Raw genomic sequence first — 17,411 nt, forward strand, 5'->3', positions numbered from 1 at the left:
GGGAAGATCATTTATTAGTAGGGCCAATGGGAATGTGAGCCCCCCCACTGGCAGCATGGTGTGCCTTGTCAACTGTCAAAAACAGGATGGTGTGCTTTGACATTTTTAGGGCCTTGTTAGTGTGCCACAAGATGAAAAAGATTGAAAATCGCTGTCTGGAGGGATTTAGGGTATGAGACAGGTTTGACCCAAATTACTCTGGCACCCAGATTTTCCACCTCTTCCCACTTATAAAAACAAGTTTCCATTTGGGTGGTGCTCAAACCCCCCCCCCCCATTATCACCACCACTACCACCCAGTACCCATCTTCAAAATAGGTTAGGTAAAAAATGTTGGGAGTGGAAGAGGAAGTTATCTTTGGCTTTCTATATGCTCCTACTCAGACTATTTAGGTGGGGCAATGGAAGTATAGGTGAATTCTACCACCCTGAGCTTTTGTAGGAAAGGGGTTCAAGGAGGTCACCTTGATTTGCCCTATCCCAGGGGTGACTCTGGCATTGACATGCAGACATTGGATTCTCTCTCAAACATATTAGCTGCAAATTCTGAAGATAAAAATCATGTAGGAAGCAATTTTTACAAGTGTCTAGACCTGACTATTAAAAATAAAGGTGGAGAGCAGAAGGCTCAGAAAGATTAGTTAACAAAAAGCAAGTCATTACACCTAGAAATCATATCACATGAAAAATTAGTTAAGACCTCATGCCCTTAAGAGATTGTTGACATTCAGAATGTTTTTTTGTTTGGCTACAATAATCAATTGGTGAGATGGTGCTTGTTCCCCAACCACTCATTTAACACAAAATGTGTTACAGAAACATGTTAATTTGCTGCAGACTTGCAGCTTACGAAAGACATCCAATATAGTCCTCGTTGTTGAAGGTGGGGCATATCCATTATTATTATTATTATTCATTCATTCATTCATTTAATTAATTAATAGAATTATTATTCCACTTTTCTACCCCGCTAAGGGCACTCAAGGCGGCTTACAAATAAAATGACAAAACAATACTAAAAATATTGAGATATGATAAAGATAATTAGAACAATTAAAACACAATAAACTTGAATCACGTTTAAACCACATTCATAAAGAAGGGCCACCTCCCCCCACCCCCCTGTGTCAGCATAAAAAGGTTTCCCTGAATAAAAAGGTCTTAAGACTCTGCCTTAAGACTCAAGAGACGGAGCTGTTCTTAATTCCAGGGCGAGGGAATTCCACAGGCGGGGCACCACCACCGAGAAGGCCCTATTTCTTACCACCATCCTCCTCACCTGCACTGGTGGCAGCACAGTTAGAAGGGCCCCCTCAGATGACCTGAGAGGATGGGTTGGATCATAGGGAAGGAGGGGGGTCCTCAAGGAAGGAGGGGGGAATCTCAAATACCCTGGAACCAAGCTGTAAAGCAGCGGCTCAACTGAGTTGAACCGACGAGCCCTAGTGACCATAAGGGCAGCCACGTTCTGCACTAATCTGTCTGAAGACAGACTGTCTTCAGAGGCAGCCACATGTCGAGTGCGTTGCAGTAATCTAATCTGGATGTCACTAAGGCAAGGGTCATCATGGCCAGGTCTGAGCGATCCAGGTATGAACATAGCTGGCGAATCAGCCAAAGCTGAGCAAAGGCTCCCCTGGTCACAGCCACCACCTGGGATTCCAGGATCAGCAGAGGATCCAGGTGCACCCCCAAGCTGCAGACCTGCTCCTTCAAAAGGGAGTGCAACCCTGTTCTGAGCATGATGATAATCCAATACCTGAGTTGTGGACTTCCAGACCAGGAGAACCTTTGGCTTATCAGAATTTAATTTCACCTTGTCCGCCCACAACCACCTCCTGACTGCCTCCAAACAAAAATCCAAAACTTTGATTGCCTCCTTGGAATCAGGAGGAAAGAGATGGGTGTCATCAATATACTGATAGCACTCTACCCAAACGTCCAGATGGGCTTCATGTAGATATTGAACAGCATGGGGGATAGAATGGAGCCTTGCAGCACCCCACACTTAAGAAGCCAAGATGTCAAACAGTCATCCCTCAGCACTACCTTCTGGTACCTGTCAGCCAGGAAGGAGTGGATCCACTGCAAAATGGTGCCTCCAAGCCCCAACTCAGCCAACCGACTCAGAAGGACACTATGGTTGATGGTGTCGAAGGCTGCTAACAGGTCTAGCAGAACTAACAGGAACACATTCCCCCTGTCCATTCAAGGTAATTCACCAAGGCAGTCTCTGTCCCAAACCCCGGCCTGAAGCTAGACTGGAATGGATCCAAATAATCAGCTTCCTGCAGGACCCTCTGAAGCTTGGGCACCACCACCTGCTTGATTACCTTGCCCCAAAACAGAAAGTTTGAGACTGACTGAAAGTTGTACAAATTAGTGGTATCCAGGGAGGGTTTCTTCAGGAAGGGGTAGCACCCCTGCTTTAAGGTCAGTGGCAACACCTCCTCCCTCAGAGATGAATAAACCACCCTCCCTGACCACTCCGGGTGGATCTAATTAACCATGCTGGACAAGGGTTGAGTGGGCAAGAAGATGGTCTCATACTCCAGAGAATCCTGTAGAAACCTGAGAATCCTCAGGTTCTACAAGCTGTATAGAATTCCAGAAGGTAGGACAGATGCCCCAGGGTCATCACTGGATACTGCTAATGTGGTGTCCAAGTTGTGCTGGATTTGATCAACTATCTGTGAAGTGCTTTGCAAACTCGTCACAGTAAGCCTCTCTGTGCTTCTCCTCACTGGTAGGGGGCCCAGATGGAGTAGGCCACAGACCATATGAACGAGCTTAGCTGGACGATTCTCCATGGACATGATGGTGGCAGAGAAGTTTGCCTTCTTGGCTGCCACCACTGCCACAGAATAGGCTCTAAAATGAGCTCTAACCTGTGTGTGGTCAGACTCTGTACAAGTCTTCTGCCACTGCTGCTCTAGACGTCTGTCCCGCTGCTTCATCGTCTGCAGCTCCCCAGAAAACCAAGGAGCCACTCTTACTCTGTGGATGGACAGAAGCTGCTCAGGAGCGATCTCATTCAGAGCCCTGGTCATCTCCCTATTTCAGAGATCAACCAGGGCACTGGATGAGTTGCCAACTCTGGCAACCAGAAAATCCTCCAGAGCCCTCAAGAATCCTTTCGGATCAGGCTCTGGGGGTGGACCATACAATGACATCCCCCACTGCTGCATTAGATGAGACTTAGATGAGCCTAAATCCCAGGAGGAAATTATTTGACCATGACAAAGGAGTGATTTTAATCTCAGCAGCTGCAGCCTCCCCAACCTAATGGGAGTGTTTGTGGATAGGCGGGGTTTCTGCAGAGCTGTCCTGTGAGAGCTAGACAGGGCAGTCTTCCCTCACTGAAGCTGATGCTTGGAGCCATCGAGGACTCCTGCAGGTCTCCAGCAGGCCAGAGGCTCATTGGACACCAGGTCATCTTGCCTGGTCAGCTGGAGAGGCGGAGGTGGCTCTGTGGCCAAGCAGTTCTGCCCCTGGCCTGCAGCCAGGTAAGCAGGAGTTGACAAGGACTCCACCCCTGACACTGACCTTTGTGATGTAAGATAAGAGTCATTAAGAGTCAATCCAACAATCAGTCTCTCTCAAAGTGCTTAGAAAGGCTTCACTCCCACCCCTCCCTTCACCAATGCAAAGTATCTTTCTTTCATGTACTCAGGGGGAAGGGAGGGTTTGCCTGGAGAAAGACAGGATGGATGATTGTCAGCCAGCTGCCCTCTCTTTCTCTCTCTCATTAAGGAGGCTATTGTTAAAGGACTGTTCAGTGTTTTAAACTGTGATTTTAAAGGGGTGCATTTTTCCCCTTCTCCAGGGATCAGCACATTCCTTCTCATTTGCAGGGGCCAGTCACGTTGTCAAATCCGTGTATAAAAAATCCGTGTATAAATAGGCTGGACCTGTACTTCCATTTTTGGAAAGCATAGCACAAAATCAATTACTTTGAAATTTTGAGAAAACTTACCCCGATAGTAGAAGAGACACAGATCAGAAAGAACAAACCATCGTTTCTTCCAGAGCTTCATACCAGTGCTGTCCTAAATGCATCAACAATAAAAAGGCTTTAAAGAAGTCTTAACAAGAGGGACAGTGGATTCAACATTTTAGTTAAAAACTAACCTGGCAATATAGAGAGAGTGTTGTGGGAAGGGCATCAGGTTATGGGATTTGTTGTTGTTAGATGATTGAATAAGGTCTAAGTTCTGAGGAACAGGGAAAGGGCATACAGAATTAGCACCACTGCTCCACCATCCCCTCTTTGGAGAACCTGTTTCCTGTTCAGGTTTCAAGGCTTAATCTGAGCAAGGGCTCCTTAAGCTTCAGCACTAAAAGCAATTTCACCAGCCAGAATTCACTCTGTGAGGTGTGCAAGGGTTATTTTCCTTATGCATGTTCATCACTTGTTGGGTGCAATATTAAAGTTAGGACTTGTACACTTGCATAATGCATCAGAGGTTAATAACTACAAATAGAAATCCTGATTTTGATGAACACCGTTTACAGATTCAGACAGTAATCAAGTGATGAGAACTCAAGTGATATGGATGCATGCATGAATCAGCTCCAAGTATTTGCCTTTCCCTCACACTATCATATCAGCCCCCAGCAGTCTGAAATTATATGGCACCTCTTATACAAGGGCACAACTTCCATTCTGGTATCAATCAACTTAGAAATTAACTCTTTTCAGGCTATAAGACACTGACATTCAACAGGAAACTGTGAAAACCTAAAGTTGATCAGATTTATGGTGCTAGAAGTCACAGCTCTTACAGTTGACTCTTAGGGACATACAGAGTGAGAAAACAGTGTGGGATCAAAAGGATCCCAATTCAAGCTGCAGTGCCTGGAAACAGCTGAATATGTTATTATATGCAGTACATGCTTTAGAGAAGAAGGTACTCCCTCAAGCTTCAGGGGAGGGCCGCAGCTGAATGACAGAGCACGCACTACTTTGTGGAGTCACAGGTTATATTTCTGGCATGTGTGGTTAAAGGTTGTGGAATACCAGAACAGGGAATGACCTCTGCACAAAACCTTGGGAAAACTGCTAGTGGATGATTTTGGGCTACGTGAACCAATGATCTGATTCCATATAAACAAGCTTCAGATTTCTGTATGACAGAGAGAGGAAAAACATTTAAAGGAGCTATGTAAGCTAACCCCCCCAAAGTGTTTTTATTTTTATTATCCATTTTGTTACTGCCAAGTAAACGCCTCCAAACATTAAAAAAAACTATTTCTAAACCAATTTTATCTGCTTTTATGTCTGTAACCAATTTGCAATGCATTCCTCAGAATGAACAGCTACCATCACCACAGCAGCAGCGTGTGCATCCTCAGATAATAAAATTTAATAAATATGTTAATCTGCTGAAAGAAGAAAAGATATTTCTGAATTTTAAGTACTCTCCTGGTGAATAGGTTTGATATGATATTCAGGAGTGGCAGAAAAATGCCAAATTTCTGAATAGTCTTAAGCAGAAAAGGGCATCCAATAATTACTTTAAGACCACTAAGCACATATGTTGATTCTTTTGTTTTCAAAATGTATGCACTTAGGCAGAGACACAAATCCTATACTATGCACTTCTGAGAAACATTATGCCTCATGTCTCAGAAATGTCTGATAAGGTGGCCAGTTCTCTACTGACAGAAATTTCATTTCAAACAGGTAATGTAAAGACCATTATTTTTGTTTATCATGTTTCATATCTGAAGTCTTTGAAGGCAACGTATACAATACATAGTCTGGTACCAACTTTGTTCGTTAAAATGAGGCAAATGTTATATATAAACACATGCAATATAGACAAACTAACACAAGCTACAGAAACGATGACTTAAGTAATATGCTAACACCTTTGTTCACGTGTGGTGTTTGACACAAAGATGCCTGTTCTAATTGATAGTTCTCTCAAGCAAGCAGTATAAACCATCTAGGACAGTGTTTCTCAAATTGTGGGTTGGGACCCACTAGGTGGGTCACGAGCCAATTTCAGGTGGGTCCCCATTCATTTCAATATTTTATTTTTAATATTAGACTTGATACTACCATGGTATGTGACTGCATTTGGGGAACTGTTACAGACCTGTACATTGAACAGGCTACTCTGTATATTCTTTTAACAATGATGGGAAATGGAACTTACTCCTGGGTAAGTGTGGGCAGGATTGCAGCCTAGGATTGTGAAAAATTTTCCTGCTTGATGATGTCACTTCCGGACACGATATTACTTCTGGTGGGTCCTGACAGATTCTCATTCTAAAGAAGTGGGTCCCAGTGCTAAAAGTGTGAGAATCACTGATCTAGGTCTATACTAGTCTCCAAACTTCAAGCTTTGCCCATGTGGTAACATATGCAGGGATTCGAAATAAGTAATCTCTCACACACAGTTTTTATAAACTTTAAATATGGACCAAGTGTTTGAAGCAGCTCCTAAGAGTGCAGAACAGAGAAACAACCTACTGAAAAGTGAAACTAGCCTACCAGTCATGGGCAACTAATTACAGCAACTGAAACTGGCAAGAGCATTTCAGTTTTTGAAGATGATCTTTTCAACTGTAACAAAATATTCTGCATCATATTTCAAGTTAGCTGGTTGATCAGAGAAGCACAGAAGTTATTGTGTCAGACTGGCAACCAAGGAAATAATACTCCTCTTACCACTGTTGTTCTAATAGGCTTTGGCAGCTCTTCAAAACCACAGTTTTTCTTTGAGACTTCTCAATAGTGCTTGTAAGCAGATGTGCTCTACTGTATTAGAAACAGCAGGATCAGAAGAGTCCTGGTTCGCCCCAAGTGCCAGGAGCCTTTATCACGAGGATGTATAAGTTGTCCCAAGGAACTGTCCAATTTCTATTCCATAACTCCCATATTTTGCTTCTAATAAATTCCCCACTCAATTGCTCAGTTCACAAAGCAAAACTATTAAGTTATAATTACTGGATTCACTGGCAAACACCTTTTGCAGACTTCCCTCACCATATGAGAAATCAAAAAAGCAATGGCCTGTGTGCACTTGGAAAGATTTTTATCTTTGGCAATTACAGCAGTGCATTTTAAATCAAGCAGTTTTTCATCGACTATTTAGCAGACAACAATACCTGTTTATAGAGCCATCCTCGTCTCACGACGGGTGCATTAGGATTCCTTTTTATTGAGTTTGATCTTTTCCCAAAATTATGAACTTTCTTTGATGAACGTGATGTCTAAAAATTTTGAAAAGATGAGAAAATATGGTAAATAGCTTGTATGCAGAATACAACTTTCATTGCTATCCTCAAAGACAGACAGTGCTCTCTGCTCACGTGCTCCCCTTTAGACTCATCAAAAAGTACTTATCTACTAAAAAAACAACAGCAGCAGCAGAATCCTAACCTGTGTTGGAACAGGCAGGCTGGTCAGCCTGTGCTGTATCCAACACAGTGCTGGCTGCAAAGCAACTCAGAGTAAGGGAAATCTACTCAGGGCTACTAATGGATAATAAATCTAATGGAACTACTTGGATCTGAGCCACTGAAATCTGTGGCACAAATCTGAGCAAGGTGGTGTAAAGCTGGACTGATCAGGAAGGGTTTAGGATTTGGCCTAAGTACCGGATCCTGGCACCACCTCCCTTCTGACCCCACCCGCCCACTGGCCTGCCCTCTCCCCACCCGGTAATGCCTCTGTTCCACCCTCCTGAGACCCCACACCAGTGTGTGAACTTACCTTCTGCTGGTGCCACAGTGGCCAGATTTGGCCTCTGGATTTGGCTTTGGCTTTACAGCACGTTTGCAACACCCATGGGACAGTGCAAGAGACTTGCGCTGACCTAACCAGGGGTTAGGATTGGGCCCTAAAGTGCTTTGAATGTTCTGCAGATTTAGACATTTTCAAAGTTTTCTGCAGAGTGAGGGAGTCCTTGCTAGATCAAAACATTTAAATAGAGGTTTGATGGGATATTACACAGCACTGTTTTTAAAAAAAGGCCTAGAACATACAAGATAAAACAACTTCTAGCAAGAACTGTAAGCAAAGCTGACACACATTTCCAAAATATTAAAACATGTTTTCACAAGGCAGCTAAGTCACAGGAGGGATGGGCCAAACTGCTAAGGGATTTCAGTCTCAACTTTAATGCTATGATTTTCTCACACTTATAAATCCCCCAGACTAGCTGAGCAACTGCTATCACCTTGACATAGCATTCAGATCTTTCATTGGGATATGCTCTGTTATCGAAAGTTCTTCTGTGAATAGAACAAGGATTTGCTCATACATGGAGTTCCTGCATGAGCACATCTCTCTGATTAAAGAGATTATTGGATAAAACCATTATTGGCTTTCAATAAAGGCACAGTAATTTGGCACTGCAAAAGGTCTGGATGTACCTCAATTTTTTTATGAGTAGGTGTAGCAGGTCTGCTTCATATGACTATTATACGTAAATTCAACATGGTGTTCATGCCATTCTCTCTCAGGAGACCTTTGTCCAAATATTGTCAAGCAAATGGCAAATGCAATTCAATGTCAAAATGTGTTAAATGGTGCATTCTGAGGCAAAGAATTCCAACTTCACATATACATCGAGCTGTCAGTGATGAACCAGGAAAGAGATTTTGAGGTTGTGGCAAATAGCTCAATGAGAATATCAATCTATTTTATGGCAGAAACAAAGAGGCTTCCAATTCCAGGCTAGAGATAGATAGGAAAAGGATTGAAAAAGGACTCAAATATTATAATTCCCTATACAAATTTATGGTGTGACCATTTTGAAATATGTACAGTTCTGGTTGCCATGCATGAAAAGACATTGTAGAGCTGAAAAAGGTGCAAAAGGCAACCAGATTTCTGTAGAGTACTTATAAGAGTATTTGAGACTTTTTTGCTTGAAAAAGGTGATTAAGGGTAGATATGATTGAGATTTATAAAACTATGCATGGTGTGCCCTCACCCCACCCCTGCTCTCACACAATAATAGAAACAGGGATCATCTAGAACATTGGACACTGTGTCTCAGAAAAGACCTCCCTAACACGAACAGAGCGTACCATTCTGCCACTGTGCAGCACATTTTTCAAACAGAACAAGTCACAGGGACACTCTGGGCAGCCATGTTGGTTGTTCAGCATCCCAGAAGGCTTTGTCACAGAATGTCTGGGCAAGTGAGACTGCCCAGAATGTTCCTATGACCTGTTCTGTTTGAAAAACACACAGCGACATGATAAAACAGTAAGCTCTGCTCACGGGGGACGGCTTTCTCTGAAACCTGGATCTGGCCTGCAGGCTGGAGTTTGTCGAGCCCTGAGCTAGAGGAACCGATTGGTGGGAAATTCAGAGCGCACAAAACAGGGTACTTCTTCACATGGTACCTAACTGGTAGAACTCACTGCCACAAGTATGTGGTGATGGCTGCTATCTTAGATGGCTTTAAAAAGGAATCCGACAATATTAGGGAGAACAGGCCTATAGCTACACACTACTTGATATACAGCACAGTACAATAGCTGCTAGCCATGAAGACTATGTGCTACCTCTGGCTTGAGCAGCAATATATCACTGAATATCAGCTGGGGATGAGTAATGGTGGGAGAGAAATAAGTCTCACTTTCCTGCTTGTGAGTTTCCTAGAGGTGACTGGTAGGCCACTGAGGGAAAAGGAAGCTGGACTACATTACACCACCAAGTAATAACCTGTCATGTATGTAAGTGCCATCAACTGATCCATTCTATAACCTCAACTTTTATAAGTTGCCTTTACATAACTGCAATGGAAACTATATTCCATTTCATACAAACAAGCTTCATTAATTTTTATGATTGCTTCTGATACTTCTGTGACATATGGTCCATTCCTGTGCTGAATAGTGATTAATGTCTTGAAGCATATCTTCAAGTATATGTGAATGAACATGCCTGCTCATTAAGTGTGAAAGAGTACAAGTGCAATGGTGACATCCGACTGTCTTTATAATTTACAAGACACTGCAGAGACAGTTAAAAATTAAGGAATAAATAATAAATGATCATGGCAACCAAACATCTGTTGAAAGCTTTGAATAGGCACTTGTTTACATTAGCACAAAGAGCAACAGAGCTCAAAAGTGGAAGCAATAATTGTGAATATCCATTATGGGAAATGCAACACTACACATTTAATTTTTCTAATCAAGCAGAATATTCAAGTAACTTGTCAAATATTCTGTTTATCCTCTAAATCCCGGCCCTGTTTCCCCCGGTCATGAGACAATGTGCATTTCAAAACAGTGAAAAAGAAAAAAGAGAATGTTTTCTAACAACTGCCTTAAAGCTAATTTGCTTGATGGATAGGTACTGTATTTAGTTCCTATATTTAAACATGCAAATATGCTCACAGTGTTTTAAGGAGACTTCACATCCTTCAGAACTAACTAGGTTGCTTTTCCATCCTGTGCTAAAATTAATGTCTGCAAAATCTGGACTTTGGTTTAAGCTTTCTTGGAAGACTGCATTCTGAAACATGACCCAACACAGTGGGTTTCTAAGTCTGCAAACAATTATGTGGCTACAAAAGAAGATTTTTCCATGGCTTGCAATCTTCTCACTGGTGGTTATATGAAACCAGCGGTAATAGTAAAGAAAAAAAGATGAGCTTTCCAGAGCTTGCCAGAAATTTCTTCAAGGCTTGATCACATTCTTTTCACCACATTTCACCCACAGTTTCTTTTACTTTATCCTTTTGGAGTATCAAGAATGGGTTTGATGATCACACATGGAGAAATGACAGAAATGCCTGTGATGATATCTGGGGCAAAAAAGCTTTGTATTATGGAAAACCTGACACGTTTCATATCTTATGTCCAGAAGTTTTTGTATGGGCTTGGGTGGGTCAAATTTCACCTGTTTGCATACTTAGCTATTACATTAAATGCAGTGCAGAGGAACTAGAAGAAAACTGGTCTTCTCCAGCACCTCTACATATTTTCATGGGGGTTTCCTTGTGTGACAGGGTAAAAAAAGATTTTTAAAATGTTCCTTTATTGCAGCAAAATCGCTGTGCTTCCAAGCCTGCAGGCAACCTTTGAGCAGACTGCAGTCTCTTCCTGGTTGCTCCAAGGCTCCTCCATTTCTCCTACAGGTCCCAGGATGTAATGTGATGCCTTCTATTCCTGGTTGTGCTGCATTCTGGGACTAAACTGGAGAAACGGAGGTGCCTCAGAGTGTCCAGGAAGAGGCTGCAGGGTTCAGAGGGCAGTCTGCAGTCCTGGTAAAGCAAGATCCCCCTATTTTTTAAAAAGGCAACTCTGATATCCATGGTATCCTCCGATAACTGAAACTGTGATTACTGAATATGAGGATACTGGGGCACGCCTGTACATTACAGTAGTCCCTCCTGACTTTATTCTTTGCTTAATTACTACTGCTGCCATCTCTCATCAACAGAATGAGATTTAGACTCTGATGGACTAATGAAAAAATATTCCCATTTGGTTACAGCAGAGGTGCAGGCTGCATTTCATGCCTGACCTACTTGACAGTATGTTACTGTTATGGGCTGAAACAGTAATAACTGAAGTAGGTAGGGTGGAAAAACGAATTGGACCACTTTTCTTGGTGAAACACCCCAAGAATACAAGGATTTCAATGAAAGAATGCAGCTCTTTTTCAAATGGAAATGAGCTGAGCAGAACATCAGTGTCAAGAATCAGAAACCCAAACTTTTCTTCAGACTACAGGGAACAGCAGCTCTGAAGAGCGTCTACTGGGCTTCTTCCCCCATAATCAGTTCTGCCTGCCTTGGCATAAGGCATAAGACAAACAGATTTTCATGCAAGTCAGTCAACTCTTACTATATATACTCTTAAAATTTTGCAAACAGTAAACGTTAAGAAGTTCTTTGAATTCTCCTGTCGCCTGTTTGATTGCCTCTCCAAAATCCAAAGAACCGCGTGTGTGTGTTCATTCGGGGTCAGTTTATGGTGCCGTGACTGGGATTGGAAGGCAAGGCTCTGCAAGGATCGAGACGAAGTCACTGTAGGGGACAGCGCACCGCCAGAAGATAAAATGAGTCTGCTCCCGCACCCCTTGTGTGTGTCCTGGCGCTGGGTTGTCTCTGAATCTGACTGTCTCCTTCTGCGCAAGAAAGAGCCCAGGAGAACGGAACTTCACCCGCGGGAAGGTACAGCGCGCTTATGTGAGAATTCTCTGTGAGTTCCCAGGGTGGGGACTCTGAAGTTTGAACGGAGGTTTTAGTGGGAAACCTCAGTGGGGAGGGTGATTGTGTTTGTATTACTGTACATTTTGTTGTGTGTGTTTGCCCATCTCCGTGGCTTCAGAGCAAGGCCACGTGGTTCTCTGCCTGACTGAGTGTTGTGTGATTGAGATACGAATGAGAATATGAGTGTGAGTGTGTGTGTGTGTCAAGGCAGCAAACCCCAAGGTTTTGAAGGATTGGCCATGAGTGAGTCACTGTTTTGGTCTAGTTGAGACCCCAGGCAGGAGGCTCCCAGGCAGGAGGCCAGCCCAGTGTGACAATTAAGATGAGGCACTCAGAGCCTAGGCCTGAAGGAAGAAACCCTTTGAAATGCATATTGGATAACTTTGAGTCTCTGGGAAGGGGAAACCCCACCCTTCTGAATGGGCGCATTACTGACCAGCTCAGTACCTTTCAGCAAAAGGTAATTTCCATATGTTGTTAACCAGGTCTCCTTAGTTTCAGGAAGGCATTAGACACTGAATCTTTCCTGAGTTTCAACAAGGCCCCCTCCCTTCTCTCCTCCAAAGTACTCAATGTTCTGCTTGCCTGCCCCTTCCCCTCAGTGTTCCTGACATCCCTCCCTCTTATCTGCTTGGCAATTTCATATGATGTGTTATGTCTTCCTTTGTCTGAGAGACAAGATACAATTCGCTGTCTTGTTCATGGGTGCTCAGAATCAGGCTCATTTGAACTTAGTGTTTTTTAATGCACTTACGTAAGAACAAACTGCACTGCATGTTTGCTTAAGAAACACAGCCTGCAAGACAATATAGGTGCCCATTATATAGATCAGCAAAACTGAGTCAGTGAGACCCTAGGGGTCAGAATACAAGCTAAAAATGCTCAGAATGATTTAGAGAGACCCTAAAGTATAGTTTCCAGCTACAATAATAACCATGATTTGCTTCCTACCTATTTAGGTAACTAAAAAAGACTAATTGCAGCTGCAACCAACCTAGACAGTTGTCAAAAGTGTGTTTCTCTTTAAATACAACCTTTAACCATTCTTAATAACTTTTGGATTTCACAGGTATGAAATGCAGGAAGTCTGTGCTTTCTGTTTCCCCCCCTCCAAGAGAAAGGAAAGCTGGAGAAACCCTCCTAGCCTTTGTGCCTCGAGGCATGCACAGAGTGCAAACTAGTAGCAATCTTTTGTTTTAACCCTTTTTTGTGTGTGTGTTCCAGCAACTAAGAAGCATTGTTCCTAGGGAACAAGGAAAAAGCCTCTAAATGCCTAACTTTGCAATGGCTATCTTTTGTTTTAACCCTTTTTTGTTTCAGCAACAAGTAAAGACAAAGAAAACAGCATTTGCCCTCCAGAGGACAAATTTACGTAATCTCATTTCCTTTACAGAAACTAAGCCCTGATGCCTATATCTGTATATATTTTAGTTTGGTTTAATACTAATGAAGTATTTCTTTTTCTAATGGAAAGATTGTCATGACAAATTCTTTTAATTCTACTTATGTTCTCCGCTTATAGACATATAAATACTAAAATGTTCTATATGTTCGTTGGATGTGTGTGTGTGTGGTATGAAAGAAGCGCTTTGTCTATCTTTGTTCTTGTTTGTTTTTGACTTATAGTGAAGTCTATCTTAAGTCCACATGACTTCCTTTCTGTAATAGGCCTGATATTCGTTGCAACAATTTTTTATTATTTTTGTATATTGAGCTCATTACCATTTTTGGTACCATGGTTCCTTTTTTTCTGTTTTTAAACATGTAAGAGTACTCTTATCAAATGTGCTTTATTTTCACACAAACCCCCCCCCCTCATCCAAGAGGGAGGGAACATGAAGAATAACCCTAAGATAATTGGACAAAATGTTTTGTTCCATCGATGATGGATATTTTCAAGGGTTACAGTCCCTCAGCAAATAATCTCTTAATGTTAAGCTTTCACCCCATTGTAAAAAGTATTGTGGTGCAATTAAAATTTTGCATTCTCTTAATTCTACTTATATGTTAAGAAAAAAAAAGGGGGGGGGAAGAGAGAGAAAATAGAAGAGGAATGAACTGTGCAAGTATTTGCAGGACCAACTTGTGTCCTCCTTGAAGGAAAAACCCAGGTTCTCTCCAGCCCCCAGGGAATCAAAAGAGTTCTGAATAAGAAAAGAATAAGAAAAAAAAAGGAAAAAAAAAAAAGGTCAGATTTGGCTGACTGTAGTATGTAAAGTTCATGATGTGTTCCAGTTTTCCTCTGTCTTAATGATAAGAAATTGCACTCAATCAGAGGTAGCCCTGGACTACCTGTTTACTTTCTCTGTGGAGAATGTGTTAAAACACCTAACCTTCTGTGCTCAACAAGAATGTAAGCAAAGTCAGCACAGTGTCTTTCTGCTACTGTATTTGTATTTGTGTACTGTTATTACCTCTTCTCTAGTTCCTACAGCAAACCAACCAACAAGCAGGCCACGTACAGAGTTCTGTAACAACACCAGCCCTTTAAGGTTGAACAGTCCAAGAAAAAGAGAGAGAGGGAAAATAGAATTAAGGGCCATGTGGTCTGACCAAAGGAACTTTGAGCTAAGAGAAACTGACTCGGAGTACCAGACATAGCCAAGCAACTGACATATCTCTCTCAAAACAATTGATTGTATTTTCTCAAATCTAAAGAGGACTCCTACAGTAATAGGCTATGAGACAAAGCTTGGCCTGTCACCTTCTCCAGAAGAACCATACATGTACAGAGTGCCTTCATGGTGTTTTGGCAGAAGTCACAATATGTATTATTGTTGTTTATTGTCGTAAATCAATGTCTGTGTGCAGGTTTAAAGCTAGCAAATTGCCGCTATTCCAATATTGCACTCCCTGAACTGCTATTCTCACAATGTTTTAAGTTTCCTATGTTTAGTAAATTGTTGCATCTTATCTTTGTTTGAGACCAAAGCAGCTAAAAGAGTCTGAAGTATTTGCAGTATCTGAACGTTTGATATCAACAAGAGTGTCTAGGCAAAGGAGGGGAGAAAACAAAGAAAGGACCTGAACATCTAAGATCAAGTTCACTAAAAGGTTTTGGTAACAAGGGTCAAAAATAACTTTAACCTTTAATTTATTCCAAGTGCTAATAGCTATGCTAGTTGTGTTTAACTGTTTGAATGTAGGGGCACAAGAGACCTGCACCCTGGTGCCCTCCCTTGCATCTGACATAGCCCATTTCTAGAATCAGGGGGGTGCACATACACATGATCACTTGTGGCCAGTGGTGGATTTTTCCTCCAGAGACTTGCCCAATCCCCTTTTGAAGGCATCCAGGCCAGATGCCACCATCACATCCTATGGCAAGGAGTTCTACAGACCTACCACACACGGAGTGAACAAATATTTTCTTTTGTCTGTCCTAACTCATCTCTCCCCACACTCAATTTTGAGTGAATGTCCCCTGGTTTTGGTGTTATGTGAGAGTGCACAGAGAGCATCTCTCTGTCCACTGTGTCCTCCCCATGCATGATTTTGTATGTCTCAATCATGTTCCCCCTCAGGTGTCTCTTTTCAGGGCTAAGGGAGCTCAGGCGCTGTGGCCTTTCCTCATAGGGGAGGTGCCCCAGCCCAGCAATCACCTTAGTTGCTCTCTTTTGTACTTTTTCTATTTCCAATATCTCCTTTTGAGATGTCTCGAATGTGTTCCAACGCAGAGAAAGTGTACCCTGAAATACACTGCTTAAGAAACCACATTGACCCCTTGAGTATGTGTTTTGCTTTGCTAACTTTTCTTTTCTGCTTTATACTCAGAAATCATGAGGGCTTTACCATTATCATCTGCAGTGAGCTCCAAAGCAGAGTCAGTGCAGCTAACTCCAACCAACACATCCACTGGACAAGCTCAAGCAAGTCCAGAGCTACATGGACCTAACTTCCAACCAATGCTGGTTCAGACCTAAAGACGGCTCCTGCCTGTGCTCCTCTGAACTGAGACAAATGGTGGAGGCAACTTGGCTGCGAAGGAGACCAGACCTCTTTTCCTCAACCTGTGTACACTCACTGAAGAGATGGCAAGATAGAGGTTACACCGGTCCCTCGCCACATGCCCCCAGATAAACAGATGGAGATTCAACATGGGAGGTACAAGCTGGTCAGGTCACTGACTATACACTACGTCGCCTAGAAGACAGCTGCTGGAAGATGAAGAACACCTTGCTCACCTGATGCTGAAGAATATGTTGGAGTTGGACCTGCTGAGGGGACTCACGGCCGATGAATAATGAGCTGTTATGAGCATGTATGATTTCTTTGAATGAAGTTGTTTTAGTGTAGCATTTTTATTTCCTATTCATTCTATTATTTTCCATTTTATCTTCAGTTTGTGTTTGCTTTCCTGAATGTAATTCCAGTAACTTCTGTATTTTGTACCAAAACTCTGGATTATACCTGTATTTAGCATTAACTTAGGTAAACTTCACTTGAAAGTTGCTAGACAGGCTCTGGCACCAAGGAGCTAATATGCATTTTAGCTGACACTGCTGGCCCAGTTTACCTGCATCCTGGGTAATTAAGGAAATTCCCTCCATTCATACCTTAACTTTCACTAATTTGCTAAAATTCCACCTCTTTTCTGTCCCCCTTTCTCCTTTCTGTTTTCAGGGGGGAAAACTGATAACAATGTGCCCAGCTCACAATATGGAAATATCCCAAGATGCCCAGTTCACCCATAAGGCTCTTCCCTGACCAAAAAGCTATCCCTCTCAGAGAACCAGTTAACTGTGATATTACGCCTCCAAGGGTGAACAGAAAGGTCCTAGACAAGGGCAATCAACAAACGAGGATAAAAAGGTTAGGGTAAAAGGGATGAGTCAGAGTGCCAGACCCCCTCTAACGGATATCTCTGTAAACAAACTGCTGATGTGTATTGAATTGCCATCCTCAGATCAACATCCTGTACTGATAACATGCCGAATGTTGTTTTGGGCGTCTGCCTGTATGTTATTTTTCCCTATAAAACCTGCATGATTGCAATCCTTCTGGGTCCTCCAAGTGTGTGGGGGTCCCGTTTGCAAACAGTAAACGTTAAGAAGTTCTTTGAATTCTCCTGTCGCCTGTTTGATTGCCTCTCCAAAATCCAAAGAACCGCGTGTGTGTGTTCATTCGGGGTCAGTATAATAACGACTTCCTACTGTGATAGGCAGTTGCAAGAAATAATACATCTTTATGTTAGCTTTACTGAGTTTCATGAGGGAT

At 42.4% G+C, this 17,411-nt stretch overlaps 1 protein-coding gene across 9 annotated transcripts in view; it reads right to left on the reverse strand.

Moving 5' to 3' along the window:
* PLEKHA5 (pleckstrin homology domain containing A5) overlaps positions 1–17,411 on the reverse strand; it is a 239,741-nt gene that overhangs the window by 62,139 nt on the left and 160,191 nt on the right. For all 9 annotated transcript variants that reach the window (XM_066633193.1, XM_066633191.1, XM_066633189.1 and 6 more), the window contains exons 6-7: positions 7,120–7,224; positions 3,977–4,049 (exon numbers count right to left, since the gene is read on the reverse strand). In XM_066633193.1, the coding sequence (XP_066489290.1) occupies positions 3,977–4,049; positions 7,120–7,224 (178 nt within the window). The remainder of the gene's footprint in view (positions 1–3,976; positions 4,050–7,119; positions 7,225–17,411) is intronic.

The sequence above is a fragment of the Tiliqua scincoides genome, chromosome 7 (genome assembly GCF_035046505.1).
Source record: "Tiliqua scincoides isolate rTilSci1 chromosome 7, rTilSci1.hap2, whole genome shotgun sequence".
NCBI classification, from domain to species: domain Eukaryota; kingdom Metazoa; phylum Chordata; class Lepidosauria; order Squamata; family Scincidae; genus Tiliqua; species Tiliqua scincoides.